The sequence below is a fragment of the Neolamprologus multifasciatus genome, chromosome 22 (assembly GCF_963576455.1).
Source record: "Neolamprologus multifasciatus chromosome 22, fNeoMul1.2, whole genome shotgun sequence".
Lineage (NCBI taxonomy): Eukaryota > Metazoa > Chordata > Actinopteri > Cichliformes > Cichlidae > Neolamprologus > Neolamprologus multifasciatus.
In genome coordinates, this window is record NC_140459.1 from 19,559,099 (window position 1) to 19,576,279 (window position 17,181).

General features: G+C 40.9%; 1 protein-coding gene across 3 annotated transcripts in view; it reads left to right on the top strand.

Moving 5' to 3' along the window:
• The first annotated feature begins 428 nt into the window (after window positions 1-428).
• The window catches only part of ctnnal1 (catenin (cadherin-associated protein), alpha-like 1), a 56,350-nt gene continuing 39,597 nt past the window's right edge, over window positions 429-17,181 (top strand). The window contains exon 1 of one of the 3 annotated variants that reach the window (XM_085148086.1): window positions 429-764. Coding sequence is in view for 1 of the 3 variants with exons in the window: in XM_085148085.1 (XP_085004211.1) it covers window positions 1,974-2,069 (96 nt within the window). In the remaining 2 variants the exon portion in view is untranslated. Of the gene's footprint in view, window positions 765-1,580; window positions 2,070-15,420; window positions 17,018-17,181 lie in introns of those variants that run through there. The other 2 variants (XM_085148085.1, XM_085148087.1) reach the window with 2 other exon arrangements.

Consider the following 17,181-nt stretch of genomic DNA (forward strand, 5'->3'; position numbering starts at 1 on the left):
AGTGCAGATTACCAAGAAACATACAGATACTATCTAGCTGGTAGTAGAGCCATTCATCAAGGTGGAACAGAATCTTGTCCACACAACAGCCAACCTACTTGCATGCCTTCATAATGATGCATTGCAAACGTGTGTATTTGTGTGGGTGTGTACATGTCTGCTTGTGTATATATGTGTGTATGTGTGTGGAGTGAAACCAATGTAAACAAGGGAGGGTTAAACTAAAGCATAGCTCTGGGGTTTTAAATAAATACTGGCTAAGCCTGAGAGTGGCAGACACATACACTCACACAAACACAATAGTTGTCTCCACTGCTGACACAAGAGTGCCAGCCAGCCACCATAGGTGATGATAAAGCAGGCAGCAAAAGGCGTCACTAACAGTGCCACGGTGCTTATAAGCCGTATCTGGTCTCTGCCATCTGCTGTGTTTGTAATGTGAATCGTTTCTCACCACTTGTCATCCACTGACTGCACTTGCAGAGTTAGAAATAACTTCCGGACCTGCTTGAGGAAAGTGAGAATTTTAGTAGTCGTTTGGTCGGCCTCGGATACAGGCAACCATAAAGTACACTCGGTTCTGTTTTGCGGATACAAGTCACCAGGTCACGAAATAAGAAGAGGCATTACAAGGATGAGACGTTTCCTCCTCATTTCGGAGTGTGAAAGAAAAGATTTAAAGAGCCTCAGGTTTGTAGAATTCAAACATAGGCTGTGATCTGTAAAAGGACCGGACACCTGGGGAATTTGGGAGATACATCTGGGTAAGTTCAGTAGAGATACATATTTTGACTCTCTCTTTTGGCCAAATAATGAAAACCAGAGGGGGGAAAAGGTTGTAAAAGGAAGTCAGCAACACCTCTAACGGAAATGACTGTCATTAGTGATGCAAAGCTTTCATAACTAAATTTTCAGTCATTTATTAAAGTCTGAGTAGGAAATAATTGTTTTCATTGTAGGAATTCAGGCAGATCCAGACAACAAAATATCAGCGTTCAGTGCCGTTTAGCTGATTTCCACCAAAATAAGGAGGCAGAATTAAAACACAAGAACTTTACTGCAGGCTTACCAATGCAGTCACTCGAGATCCCTTTTTAGTTTCACAGCCTAGAGGACATCAAATGGTACATCATGAAAATGAATGTTTTCCCTCAAGACAGACAAAGGGTAACATTTGTAACTTTATAAGATCCCAGTCCATGTGCTTTAGTGCTGCCTGGTTTTAAATGGTATATCTGGTGAGGCTTTCCAAAGGGAGAGTAAGGCATTCTCACACTCCAAGGGATAATATAGGATTCTGTGTCTCAGAGATCAAACCAGAACTGTGGTGTGAGGGAGGCAATGCCCCTTCCTCTCTGATGCCCAGAACCATGAAATCTCCATTCATTTTCAAAAGCAATTAAAAAAAGGTACATTTACATCAATTAAAGATACATTTCCCTTTATAATGTCCCTTCTTTTGCACAGGAGGCGCACTATAGATCATTTTGAAATGTAATTAATACTTAAATGACGTAAGTGTAATTGCCACGTGCGTGAACACGTATTGTATATTAAAACATAAATAGCTCCCGGATCGTCACTGTGCAGTGCACGCAATGATGAACTGCTCAGCGCTCCCCACTTAAGCAGTCAGCAGTGAAAACCCGACTGCGTGTGCGTGGTTGCCCACAGTGGTGTGCTGCAGTCCGCTCCCTGCCGTAGTTGAGTAAAGTACATGGACATTAGCGGGCGCAGCGGCACAACCACCGAGCTGGAGTGGATTAAAACTGCGTGCGTGCGTGGAGAGCCACTCGACGACCGACTGCGAAACCCCCGGAGTGTAATCCCAAGTCCGTTACACCAGTTTGCAAATGCGAAACAGCAAAGCAGAGGCTGTCGGTAAACTCAGTTAGTGGCGTGCATTGTGTGTGCGTGTATGTGTGTGTGAGAGTGTGTCAATCAGGGAGATAGGGAGAGAAAGCTCGGCGGGAATGGCTTCATCTCCGTGCGGCAACAGTAACTTTGATTCCGGTCTGGAAATCAAAACTCGCTCGGTGGAGCAGACGCTTATTCCTTTAGTTTCGCAGGTGAGTACTCCGGAAACCTAAACCGTGACGTTTAGTTATCATATTCGAAGCCCTTGTGCTCTCAAACCACACTTTGACTTCACAGCTGTGTCGAGCACATGACACCGATTCTGTTGTTTACCTATTTGTGCACTGTGTCTGCAGTGCGTGCTTCCTTCCCGTGCTGCGTTTAAAAGCAGTCCCAGGTGCGAGTAGTTTATCAAGTTACGACACTGTGGTAGTCCTGTAACTGTTGTAGAAAACGGAAAAAGTAACAATACTCAAAGTTGTCTTAAGTTACAAAGGTGGGCACAGCCAAGTCTGAAGAAAATAAACTGTGGATACGCTGAACGGGTAACTTGGGAAGTTTGTGATTTACAGAATTACATAACAGACTAGAATAATGCAGGCTAGTGAAACTTTTCACACCAAGAAGGCAATAAAATTAATTATGATGATGGTTCTTTATCTTTTTGAGACGATCACAAACTCTCCAGGAAGTCTTCAGAGAGTAGCCCAGAAGCCTGAAGTCCTCCTTCACCACTCCAGAGCTGTTCCCGAGCTGTGGCTCTCTCTTCTCTAATTGAGCCACTTTGAAGCACGTGCTTTGTTTTTCAATAAACACAGAAAAATGAAGGAGCCACTTAAGGCCACTGCACTCCTTCAGCAACTCTCCACTCTTACACACTTTAACAGTCCCCGGATTAAACAAAACAAGGAGCTTAGGTCAATAAGTTAATGAATCTTTTATTGTATGTTGGTTAGAAGCTCGAGGCTGTTTGGGCCATTTTAGGCTTTAATTTGCACGACCATCTTCCGCTCTTGTTTCCAGCATGTCACAAAAATGGGGAAGTCGTCTGCTCCTGAATAGGGAAGTGACCACTAGTCTTATAAATGCTAATATCCCCGTGTTTTGTAGGACAGGGTTGTGGTTTTCACTTGAAAGACAGGGGGAGAAATCAGCATCTCACTGCTGGGTTAACAGAGTCTGGATAATACCACACTGGGAGGCCCATGACACTGTCCCTGCCCTTCCTGTGCTCACTGACAACCTGCTTCCTCCCTCTCATTGCACAGGCTCATTTGAAAGATATAAGGTCATCCTGTCCCGAATAGATATGGGTTACTTATCAGAAAAGGACATCTGTTAGAGGGATGTGCTTTCCATGTAGTATGATAAATCAGGGCTAAATCTGTGCGAGTGTATACCAGTAGTGCAAGCAGGAGTTTGGGGAACAATATTCACACTAAGTACTGCTGTAATAGTGCGCAAAAGTGTACAATAAATGTCCCATCCCTTGTGTTAGTGTAATATTTACTGTCCAGCAAACTTATGGTGCACTCCTGCCCGCTGAGTTATTGGCTGGGCTCCCGTCTGTAGAGGGGTGAACTGTAATATGCATTCAGCTTATTACAGTCCATAGAGGACCTCAAGGACAGTGTTTCCTAATTTTCTTTTTTTCTCAGTGTAAGACCTGTCCCCATAGCAACAGAGCTCTGCAATGCTGAAAGAAACCACATTTTCAAGGACCGTCAACTCCATATGTAACATTTTGTTGTTGTTTTGTCATAAGATCAAGGTCACTGTTAACTGATACACAGTGTGCAAAAATGCACAAAACTTTTTCTGTTTTTTTTTTTAATTTTTAAAAATTTTTTTTTAAAGAAATGATTCTGAGTATGAAATGATTAGTCTATTTTACCGAAGCAATAATTTTGACAATCTGATTCTGACAATGGATGTTATTTGGATTTAGATTTTGAAATGAGACGTCCTCTGGGGGCTTAAGCCAGCCTTTTCTGCTGTTTGTGGAGATGCAATTGATTCAAAGAATAATTGCTTAAGGTAGAAAATTGTTTGTATGATTCTGATTTCCTAGAAGTAGTTTCCATAAAAACCCCCAACAAAAAACGTATGTTATAGTGAACTTCTTTACGGAGTCACTTAGTTGGATTTTACATGGATTGCTTAGTAAATCTCAAGCATTGGGTGTGGTAGTTTTTTTTTTTACAGATTGTAAATAATCAGATAAATTGAATGAAATTATAAAATTGTTTAAGTCAAATCATTAATTTTGAAAGGTCATGGTTATTCTGACACTGGTGGTTGTAAATATGTGGTTTTTGGTGTTTGTGCACGCTAGGACAGTGCTAGGTTATAGTTCGTAACAATTGGGACTCTGATTTGAGTAATCGTGACCAGCTAGCCTTCATTTTCTGTCTACAATGCAGTGAATAGAGCAGCAACAAAGCTGCTGTCTTGTCATAATTCAAGAAGGACAGTAAACTTTATTCTGATTGTAAGGACGGTGACTTGCAGGTGTCACATATGATAATAAACTGCTTATTGAGATTCCACAATGAATGTGCAAAAATTATTGGCAACAAAACAACTGTTAGTATTCTAAATAGTTTTTCCAGTAAGAAACTGCTGTTGTAGATTACAGTAGGGACGATGGAAAATAACGGCTAATATATTTGCAAGAACTTCACTGTAATTTACTGGAAAACAATTCTGGACACTTGCTGTTTATGTGTGTTTTTGTGTGTGCACTGAATGAGAGAAAAAGAAATCTGTGGTTCGTATACGCTTTGTGAGAAAAGTCAGTAGAAAGGCTGATGGTTAACCCAGCTGTGATAATAAAATTACCTGGCTTCAGGTGTGCATGATAACTTTGTTAACGGCCTTATGTGACATTTCTGAGAATGAGTATTGCCATACTCATTCTCTCTCAATTCAATTGTCAATTGAATTAGTGTACTTAGAAACACTGACTGTGAGGGCTGTGCTCTGCAGCTTGTCTTCTTAAGGAGCGTTGTATGCATGCATGTGTGCGCGCACGTGTGTGTGGATCTCATAACTATCAAAGCGGAAATGAAAAAGCAGTGTCAGTCTGAGAGCCTACGTTTGATAAGGTTTTATGTTGTTTACTCTCCCCTTTTATTTTTTAATTATTTATTTCCTCTCCTCTCCTCTCGCCTTGTTGACGTTGTTATCCTCAGGCCTCTGTTATCAGCTTCACTCCCACCAGCGTGTAATTATAGGCCAGGGGAACCTCCCTGTCTTGCACTTCATACACATACACAAACTAGATGGATGCACGCAGTCCCACCTATGTCTTTCCTTTTTATGCTTGTATGTTCTCCTGTCATACTGATTATTTTGTGTATGCATTTTTTTTGTGTTTGTTTGGGTTTTTTTGCACCAGTAGGTCAGAGTCATTCCCAATTTTCCAGCTGGTCTGAGATTCTGCAATTTAAATGAGTCCTGTTTTCTTAATGGACCACCTGGATGCTTTCGGGCTGCATTCTTTATCATTTTGACCAGTTCCTTCCTTTTCTCCTTCGACTTCTTTTTTCAAACTACAAAATGCATTTTCTTGATTTCTAAACGACACATTCTCCTATGTTAATACAAAGTTTGAAATATGCTTTGCTTCACCTTTTCCATCGGTTTTGTATTCAGGGGCATGGTGAGGCTAATGAATTGCTCTGGTGGTGGTCAAAATGTAATGGCCGTCATGCAGAGAGAAGGGGAAACTAAAGCAAACATGTCTGCTGTTGTGTGTGCGTGCTACCTGTGATGTGGCCTATAGCCAGCTGGAAGGCAATTAGCAATACTCTGGATGCTTTTTCCTTGAGATCCGATTCCTGTTTTGAAGTGGTAATTAGTGGAAAAAAAAAAACAGTTATGTTCCTGGGCTTTTATAATTGAGGTGTGTTTTCCTATTAAAAACGCAGCAGCCCAGTCTGGGTGCGGACATGGTGGTCCACACTGATGAAGTGTAAAGGTGCTGTTTTGAAGCAAAGACTTGTGGGAACGAATAGGAGCTTGGGAATAATCTCTAAGACTTTGATCAGATTGGTGTACGTTAAACACTCGTGACACCCTGGCCTTGTGATTACATAGCTCAGCTGTCTCCATCATTTTTCTTCAGGCCCGAGCCAGGAGTTTCTTAAAAGATTTTCTCCTATAATTGGGCCTGGAAAATCCGTTCTCTGTCCGCGTTTGTTAGCATCGACTTTGTCATGCTTCCAGGGCTTCTGTGGTGGTTGCAGTTTTGCTTTCTGAAGAGTTATAAAACACTGTGGGGGGGTGGGGGGGGGGGGAAGCTTTCCCGTGTTCTTTTTGCTCTCAAACTGGATTGAAATGGCATATTTATCACCCAAACAAATGCTCAGGGGAAAGTCAGAGGATGTGATTTTCTCAAAGCTTTGCCATTTTGCCATAAATTTCAACATTAAACAAAAAAGCTGACAAAACGCGCTTCATAAACATACTCCAAACTTAACGGCTTCGTAAGCACGGCCATCAGTCAAATTTCCATTCCGCCTTCTGGAAATACTGGAAATTGAATTTTACTGAGGTATGAGGCTCTATTTCCTTCCTAATGTTCCTGGTCTTATAGTAGAGTGACATGACAAACGTCCAGGTAGTGAAGTTGTTTTTTACATCCAGACAGAGAGGCATTACTGTTGCCATGAGCCCTAACAGATCTCTGTCCTCGAGTCGTATGATGATAATGGAGACAAATGGGTCCCTGGCATGAAAGTAAAACCACATGAGGATAGCAACGCACTCCAAGCTTGCACGTGAATACACACTCATAAATCAGAGTATATAAACATAACACGATTGGGACAACATATGCCTTTATTGTATATGTGGGAGATGGGTGGGGAATTCCACAGTGGTTTGAGTGACTTTGTATCTGTGTACTCTGATGTGTGTGATTGTCTGCTCATGGATAACAGAATCTACACAGATCTGTGGTGGTGGGATTGTGGTTTTCATGTGTCATTGTTTGTTTGGTGTTCTGCTGCTACAGGTTGTCACCCCGTCCAAGTTCAACCCACTGTGGTGGTGACTAAAACAGAACGCCTGATAACACAATTTGAGAGCAACCTTTTTTCCTGCTACGTCAGTATCAGTGAAAGATGCTGATTAATGGCCACGCTATTTACACAAACACTCCCAATCACCAGTGTTGGGAAGGTTCTTTTAAAATATATTCCACTACAGATTACAGAATACATGCCCCAAAATGTATTTTGTTAAGTTACTCAATGGAAGGAACGTATTCTGAATACCTTAGATTACTTAATATAATGTCATGCTTTTTACAACTACATGAATATACTATTGCTGTGTGATTTATTACTATTACTGAAGGCTACTCGCTACCAAGCTAACATTGTTAGCTAAAGTTAGCTGAGGTTAGTTCATAGACTGCTTTCCGAACTGCACATGATTATTTGCAGCTAGCAGGTTTTTAATGTTATCCAAGTCTAACAGTCAGCAGTCTATGAACTAACGCCAGCTAACAATGTTAGCTTGGTGGCGGGTAGCCTTTAGTAATAGTAATAAATCACACAGTAATAGTACATTGAAGATACTAAAGTGGCACATAACCCAGGTAGCTACCACAACTAAAACATAATAGTTGCAGTAGGCTAGCGAACTTACTTTCAGATGTTTCTTTGGGTTGGAGGTGGAGGCTTTTGACGCTAAAAGTAGCTTGGTTGCTGGCAAACAGAGTTTGCATTGCACGGTCAGATTTTGCCCATCCCTTTTTTTTCTTTAAATGTGAAGTGGTATCAGAATTTCCAAGTAAGAAATGCATTCCTGCCTGTACACTGCTGGCTCTGTGCTGGCTCCGGGTCCATTGTGTAACTGATGCCACCAAGATTAACATGACGCTTACATTAGAGCCTCTAATTCCGACAATGCGTGGAATTACCAAAATTAGAGAGGGGATAGCCTAACATATGAAACAGGAAAAGACCGCTGTGAAATCCATTTATTTCAACAAAGTAACTGTATTCCAATTATCACCTTTTTAAACGGTAACTGTAACGGAATATAGTTACTCATATTGTGTATTTTAAATACGTAATGCCGGTACATGTATTCTCTTACTCCCCAACACTGCCAATCACTCATATTTCCATACAGTATATTAGGGCTGTTCGATATAACGATATATATCGGATGATGATATAAAAACGTCTATCGTTTCATTTTACGCTATCGTTTGTTTCGTGGTGTCGCAAAATAAACCGTTTACGGCAATATTTTTTTCATTGTTTTGATGGTCACTGTAGTGGCTATATTAATTTCTTGAAGTTCTCTCCTTCTCTTATATTTAATATAACCACACTACTGACGGACAAGCGCCTCTTGTTATGCGTTGTCGTTAGCAACACCAATGGTAAAACCATCGCGTGTCCGCTTGTTTATTTTCCACATAAACCTTTCACAATAAAGCTCAAGATCCTGTTGAGACTTTTCAAAATAAACTGAATCAAGTGAAAGAGTCAGGTGCTAAAAAATAAACCTTAGACTCAAACGTTAGAACAGGCTTTTCCCCGCAGCACGCCGTGTAATAAATACTCACAAAAAAAATGGCGGCCGTTACAACTTATTTCTATTAATGTATCGGTTAAAACACTCGACTCCAGGTACACGACGCCCAGCTGCAAACACTTCACGCAAGTCGAGCTGCCCGAGATTCACAGAATTTACAGAAAATGTTACATTTTTGTGATTTATTTTATTTTATTTTTTATATCGTTATCGGGACGATAGATGTCCTATATCGGGATATGAGATTTTGGTCATATCGCACCACTCTACACTATATACCCTTTTTCCCCTCTAAAGAAACTGGGAGATCGTGCGGTTTTGCGGGTTGGTTCTACACATGGGCCCTCAGCTGGTTTAAACATCTAATATATGAATTGCAGTGAGCCCGACTCGCATTATTGTTGAATAAATGACGCTCTTTGGCATGTCCTTGTTCAGCAGTAGGAAGTAAACAGTCAACAAGCCTGTTTCATCAAAGTGAAATGAGATGCAATTCCACTCGGCTCCCCTTGTTTTCTAGTAAAGTGGTTGCATTAGGCAGCTAACTTTGTCAATTTGGATAATCCACATTCTCTCTTCCGATGATTAAATCCACTCTTCTAAACCTCCCACCCTGACTTTCGCTCATATTCACTTTTCATTGCATTTCTCTAACACAAACACACACTCAGTGTCATGTAAACACACATGTGCAGAGCTTAAATGATCGGCGTTTCCCCCTTGTCCCCTCGAGCGGTCTTTTCATTATTGCTATCAGGGGAGTCATTACAGATTGCTGTTCTCTTTAAGTGCAGATAAAAGGGTCTGTCTCACATGTCGAGCCGTTGACCTTTCCTCGGTTAATATACTTCCAGATGAGAAAAGTGCTTCTTTTTTTTTGTGTGTGTGTGTGTGTCTTCATTTATGTGTGTGTGCACCTGAAACCTCCAAATAACCTGGCCCAATGGGATCAGTCGCCTAGAGGGAACAGCAGAGTTAATTTAATGGTGCAAGAAGGCAATCTCACGCTCTGCAATTTAAGTTATTTGAAAGGTGAGGCTAATAGCAGAAGCTGCTTCTAATTGTCTAAGGAGAAGCCACTGCCTCTGACCGAGATGTATGGCTATATCCTGAAGGCTGATAAAGTATTGATTAAGCACCTCTCCCATCATCAATCAGCCTCAAATTGCTTTCATTCAGTCTTTCATTGACCATCAAATGAAAATGGGAACAGACTCATTTTGTCAGTTTGTGAAAACCTGGGTCCTAGTTGTCTGCATTAACACTAAGTGTTTGGTTTTTATCCGTCAAGGTTTTACAATTTTCTGCCGTCAGATTCCTGAGAGAAAAAGTGACAATAACAAAACTGCTGTTAGTGGATTCTTATCACGACTAACCAGGATATTATTTTTGTAAAGATATGTTGCCATGCTTTTTTTTTTCTTTTTGCAAATTACTATTAATTTTTTTAAATTTATGTTATCACCGCAATTTCCCTGAGCTCACTGTTAATATGATCTGCCACCGTGTTCACGCACTGTGTGTGAATGATCCTCCAAGGCCTGCAGAGTTATGATGATGAGGTAGTGATGGGACGTCTCATAAGTATGAGCACACAGGAGGAAATCTCTCTGTCAGTGAAGATGTGATGGCTAATGTGGTGTGATGTTTTGTGTTGTCCAGCCTCACACCCTGCGGATTAAGATGGATGTGTAAACACATGGCTGAAGCACAAACAAGGACATATGTATTAAGAAACCTCACAACCATTCCCATTCTGTAGCTGTACATAAGGAATATTTGACTAAAATAGCACAGATACAGGTTGAATAGCTTTCTCTGTTTTTAAACTGTGCTCGCTAAGAAGTAAGATATAGTGTTGCTGTACTTGCTGTTAGGACATGCAGACTGAAGAGTGAGACAGGACAGGCCTCTTACTGTAATCTTGTAGGCATGCACTCTCCTATTTGCCTTGTCATGTACTGCTAGAGATATGACATGATATATCTATATTATCTGCTGCCTGGACAACCGCAGGTAAACACACCACTGTTTGGCAGGCAGCTGTTTGTTTCTTGTTGTTTTCCTCTTTGTGTGTTTGTGGCTGAGCATTGTGATCATTCTGGTCTTGAGCCCATGACATTGACCTGACAGTTTTTCACACGGTGGGGTTTAGAGGTTAAGCTCTGCAAATCCTGGTTATGACAGGAACCCTTTCTACGTTTCCAGGTAAACCATTGCACCATCCTATAGTTTCATGGTAAGGGTGACATCTTTATATAAAAGTGGAGGTTGCTGTCACTGAAAATATCGCACCAGTCAGTGTTACTATTCCTTTCTGTACTTGTCACGATCTTCTTACCTCTGTCCTCCTGGCTTGCATTGTAAGGAATGTAGAAATATCTCAAAGTGAAAAACAAAACCAGGTCTAGGAAACGAAGCAGTCTTTAAGCATTAGTTGAATATAAGTATAATTATCTTTTTGATCATGTATTATCTATAAAGGTTTTCTGACACTCATCCCAGAGCTGTCAAAGTCTTCCTGTTTGTTCTTCTCTCCTTCTCCATCAGCAACATTGCTAACTTTACCTCCGAGGAATCCTTCAGCCTGGCTTGTATGTGTTAATTGCTTTCTTCAAGCGTCTTTGAACTTCTCCCCCCCTCGATAATGAGTTCTTTTAAAGAGATGAGGTTTGACATGACAGAACAAAGACAGTGTGAAGGGCACAGGGAACATAGAATACCAAACATTTTCTGTAATTCAGAACAATTTCAAAGTTGCTGTGTCACCTTTGCCATCACTTAATGTCTGCACTGTTTGATTAAAAATAGATTTTTTAAATTTTAGTTTCTTTGTTAATCTTTTGATTACTTAAATAATAATTTTCACTTTACGCTAAATTGGCAAGCATGCCACTTTTAATTCAGTGCGATATCACTTTTAGTGACTACTTCAACCTTAAGCAGTCGTGTTGAGCGACTGCCAGATCACCTCACTTTGCGGGGTGATTCAGGGTGTGTCTGTAAGGAAGCACCTCGTTTGTATGTCTTCCACCCTTCTTCTGTTTCTCTGCCCAATTTCCTGATTTCGTTTTCCTGTCACACCCCTTTCTCTTTTGGTCTTTAGTTCTGCCTTTAGCCTTGTGCCTGTTTTCTTCTCACCACTCTCCACTTACCTTTCAGTTTTCTAACTATTAATCTCAACTTCTCCAGAGAGTTAGGGGCTCTATATCACCTCATTAATTATGCAGCTTGCTGAAAACCTAGCTAGAGGCTGCAGGTATAGCCTCAGCTGAATAGCTCAGCCCAATCATTTCTTTGGATCTTTCCCTCTTTCTTCTCTACCGTAAAATGAGACGCAATCTTCGGGACTGCATCCATTCTGAAGAACACTAATGGGAATAGCATGTAACCAGCTGAGCCAGATTTGGCCGTCTCTTTCTCTGACATAGAATGGATGAAGATGATGCTATTCATACCAAGTTTTGTCTGACCGTCACATATCTTCAGGGGAAATGTTTTCTGAAAGGAATGCAATGTTGAAAGCACAGCTGTAAAGAGATAGGATCTTGGACATTTTGAAAAGACTTTGTATCAAGAATGGGTTTATATAATTTTAACTTGCAGGATTGAGCTATGTTTGTAATTGTCAGATTTCCATGGGCTAACTATAATGAAATGGAAAAGCAATACATTCCCCTGCCTCTCAAGCAGACTTTTATCCTTTTGATGAGCTCCAGTGCGATTGCCTGAAGCTGCGTCCACACCGGAAGTGATGTGGCGACCGTATAAAGTGAATGAAACTATGAGCAAAATACCCACTGGTGGCACAAAGTGGGAGGGACCCAAGATGAACTTTTCTCAAGTTATAAGTCAGCCAATGAGAATGTACCATACTGTTGATTGACAAATGACCTTGTAGTAAATGCATTAATAGGTTAGCTAGGCAACAGGAGGCTAGGATGTCTGTGAGCGACCAGCTGTCAGCTTCACAGCGATGCACGACAACTGAACCACTACCAGTGTGGGTACAACTTTAGACTACAGCTGGAGATGGTAGTTCTTGTTCTGTGGGCTCGGTGTAGGAGCCCATGAAATGGATAACCAACTTCTGAATGTTCTGGTTAGAGCAGAACATCTGTCAACAGTTGCAGTGGATAAAAGTGGCGTAGAACAACATCCTTTCGTAGAAGCAGCAAAAAGAAATCAAGGACTACCCCAGCAATCTCGCCACAGCAGTCTGATTAGCAGCGCCAAAAACTTTCAGAATAACAGTGAGGCATCAATGGCGGATGACATTATCTCAGATGCGTGAAAAGTAAGTCACCTATACACTCAGGTGGCTATCAATATACCTGGGCAGCCTGCCAGGTAAAGTTCGTGTGCAGCAAACACTCTGACACCTAGCTCTGTTGGTATGAGGAAGATGTTCTCATCTTGTCACCGTTTCTAGACGACTGGAGCCAGCGGGTGACAGCTGGGGCCAGTCAGCCGGGATTCATAGCCCAGTGTGTACATGTGTACTTAAGAACACATACACCCAGGACCAACACCTATAAATAAGTTAAAGTCACTCTACTCCTATAAATAAAGTTCTAGTTGTTCTGGGCATTTCCCTGGATCTGCTATCTGAACGACTGAAAAGAGCTCTTGATATGAAAACTAATATTAAAACTTGAGTGTGAGAGTTAGTGATTTTAGAAAAGAGTGTTTACGGCATCGTCGGTGGGACGTCTATGGGTTGCAGGTACTGGTTCATGTTAACGTCGTTTGATGTTTAAATTCTGTACCGATGGACCTCAAACCACTTGAAGACATAGGTATGTGTCATGTAGTGAAAGCACGTTCCCGAAGCCCCTGTGAGAATGTGTTAGGGAGTCTGTGTGTGTCACAACACAGGCCTTTATACAGCCTGAAGTTAGGGGGGGCTGCATTCCTTTAAGGGCTCAAGTTTCGAGCTCCCACAATGTGCGTGTGTGTGTGTGTGGTGTCTGAAATTGTGCCTCCATGTTCTTTAAAGGGCATCACGACTGAGGTCAAAAGTCAGTCTCAAAGGGCAAAAACCTTGATTCTGGCTGGTATGCATGTGTTTGTCTGCCCCCCCTCTTCATTCATCGGTGAATCATCCAGCTCAGCGTATAACGTTCTGTGTTGGGGCTTCTGATGTTTGGTCTGACACATGTCATTGCTTTATTAATGCAGTCCTTCACTTTCTAAAGTCCCTTTCTTCTCACATGTCAAACCTTCAGGACAACATTCTTAGGAATTTATCTCCGTCTGGTCGAGAATGTCTCTTGCTCTGGGGCTAGTTTGTAGCTGCGTTGGCTTTTGTCTACACCTGACAACTCGCATTTCTAAATGCTTCCTTTTGTTTTGTAAGAAGTTGACCCAAACCCTCCCTCCCCCCCCAAAAAACGCAGTAGCCCAGAATTCCCAAAGGTAGCTTGTGGAAATCATTTTGGTGGTTTTCATCAGATTTGACCTTCAATAGGCAGCTGAGAAATGAAGCACATTTTTCTTTGTCACTTTTTTTTTTTTTCACTCACCAAAAAACAAGCCGTGATTAGTTTCGGAACAGACCAGTGTTTCTGACAGGTGCATTTGGTCTGCTTCCCCTGCTCCTGCAGAACATGCTGTTGCTGAGTGAGGCCGTCACAGAGCCTGGTTAGGCCGCTTTCACACACTTTTCACTGCACACTACTACTTGTATTAGTTGTCCATTACTTGTAATTACCAATTATGATGACTGATGGAATGTTTTCCGGGCCAAGTTGGCAAGCAGTTCGGATTTTCCTGTTGAGGATTTTATACAATTACCCAGTCATTAAACATGGCTCAGCATGAGGACAACCTGAGGGGGGTGACTTTCATGTGTTTTGGTTGTATTGTTCATAACTTCGGGTTTCGTGGGGGGGCAGTCGTCGTCATGCAACACCGCATTCAAGAAAATCACCCAAAGACAAATATTAGCTGCAATGTTCCAGGCTAAAAAATAAGTCAACACTTCTAAGCAAACTCTCCTGTCTTTGTTTTACTCACAGGATGTTGGTTTGCAAGCTTGTGATGATGTGAGAATATAAGCTTTAACACCCGTGATTGTTTTGGGTTATACTCGTGGTTTCATCAAAATAGATGTTGCTTGATGATGCATCTGGAGATGTATTTCTAGCAGGTTGCTTACAGTTATTGTTCCAACTTTTATTTTCCTTGTACACAAGATCAATCTTTAGTGGTGGCTCAGGAGGTCTTGATTGAGATAATTAAAGGGCAGAATGAGGACTACGATAAAAGACTCATCAGGAGCTGGGAGTTTGCCTTTTTCATGTGCTTTCAAATGTTTCAACAACACAGATAAATCTTAGAGGGAAGTCAGATGCAAGGACAAAGTAGATACAGTGCTTAGGGCCACGTTGTGTTTGGTTTTTCTTTTTTTTTTATGGGTTCAGAGGTTTCAAAGAAAACGATTTGCCACAGTCCATTTGAATTTCTACACCCCATGTTTCTTTTGAAGGTGTATGTAGGGTGAAATTGACTAAAATATTTAACTTCTAGGAAGAAAATTGTTTCCATGTTTGACTTTGTGCCACTTCTCTGCTGTTATACCCACTACAGAATACCAGACAGCTTTTAGACTGCAGGTTTAAGTTATTCATCAGTTGGAAATTTTGGTCTGTTTATGCACACCAACAACGGACCCTGTCTGCTAATGAAGACATCCACTAATATGGTTTATTTTCTTTACTCCTTCTTGATATGCAACGACTTGCCCAAAATGAATGTTACAAAACAAAACAAGACTTAGTGTCTAAGCAAAGGCTTCTGAGCAACACCGTCTGGAATTTCTAACCTGCTTCTGGATGTGACAAGAGATTGAAGACTTCACATTTAGATATCATGAGTGATGTCTCGATGGTTTTTTTTTCTTCAGTGTTTTGCCGTCTTTGTGACATTGACTTGCCAGATTAAATAACTGCTGTACTCTGGTGAGGCTTTCTTGGGGTGGGGTAGGGAGGGGGTTTGGGGCCATGGGGTGGACGTCACTATGAAACTCCTCGGTCTTCAATGGAACAAAGAGCTCAGTGTAGCCTGGAGAAATCTCTAGCTGCATATGGTGTACGTTTCCAAATGGGTGGGATCTCATCTGCATTGCCTCGCTGCTTGAGCCAGAGATGTCTTTGATATTGCATCTTGGATGTTTTGCAAAAACGTGCTTAGATCAAAGATATCTGTGCTGCCAGGCTGGCTGTCTTGGTTTTACTTTAATAACAGCTTGATCCATGTAAAAACAGTTAGATCCAAGTAATTAGCGTCATTGTCCGCTATTCTTTCTGTCTGTTTTGAGTTGGTTAGAAGCTGACATTGCATGGTTTACACTCTGAGACTAGGATATGCCTCCTAGAAGCTTTCAGTAGATGAGGTTTTTGGGCATCTTTTTTGATGTAAGCAGAAAATCTCAGCTTTTTTTCTCTCTTTTTTTTAATTCATCCAAAATATATTTGTTATACTATTTGCAAGTGGTAGTCTGTTACAGGTGTGCCAGCATTATTATGATGCTGGGAAAAAAAATACTTTAGCACCATTCAGGCCGGAGCCACTCTTATAAAATATGAAAGGAGATATGTTTTGATTTCATTATTTAATATTATTTTGAAAGAAGAACTTCATCTGCATTGTGTTTTGCTCAATAATAAAAGTGTCTCTCTCTCAGCTACCAACTCTCAGATGGTTTTAGCAAATTACTTTTTGTTCACTTTATAAATACTGCTTTTCAGTAGGTGACTTTTTTTTTGACTCCCCCAAAACATTTTTCACACTTCACTTGCAAAAACCTGAATCCACTCTGCATCATGTAGGACAGAAAATAGTCTCAGTAATACTGTACAGATGTTACTGAATAATTTATCATATTCACATGTAAGCAGCATTCAGTATGAGATTCAATCTTGAAACTGAGGGTAGGTGATAAAACTGCCTCCTGTTATTCCAAAAAAAGCAAATCCAAAGCTTCAGCTTGGCATTAAAAACTCAGAACAAAGAAAAATGGCTACATTGACATTGTTTTTATTATTATTCTTTGAATCCTAATTTATGTCTATATGCAATGTGTCTTTGATACAGCAGTTGCAACACATAGCAGGCACTCAGATGTACGAAAAAACCAAACAAAACACTGCTTTTAGTAAAAATAATGAGCTAAATGTTAACCAGCGTCGCTACCCGTAAAGAGAGCTGATGTCCTAATTGCAAGTCTGTCGCACATATGATGCTGTGAATTTGTCCAAATGAAGCTGTAAGGAACTTTAATCTAAAATTACAATTTTGTAAAGTCAGCAGTCTCACGAATCCCAAGCCTAGAATAGCTGCAGATGTGCGAGTGATGCTAACGATTTCCCAGACTTTATGCTAACTAACTGGTGGCTATAACTTCAGTGCTCTTAATTTTGATATAAAAATATTAAAACTTCTAGTTATTTTATCTATACAAACAGTTGATTTTCTTCTACTTATCCAGTTTAGGCTCAGCCCGTGACCACACCCTACATATGTTGGCAGGCTGTTGCAGAAAGACACCGAACAGTCTTTGGACTGTGGGAGGAAGCCAGAGTACCTAGAGTAAACCCAGGTATTGCTAACTTAAACACATGTGCAAATCGAACTCTGCAGTAAATTTTAATGGCTCCATGTGCACAGGCGGAGCCAGACATTTGAAACACCCGGGGCTTAGCCCTAAAGGGTAGTATGCATGTGGGATTTTTATATATATATATATATTTTTTAATTTTTTTT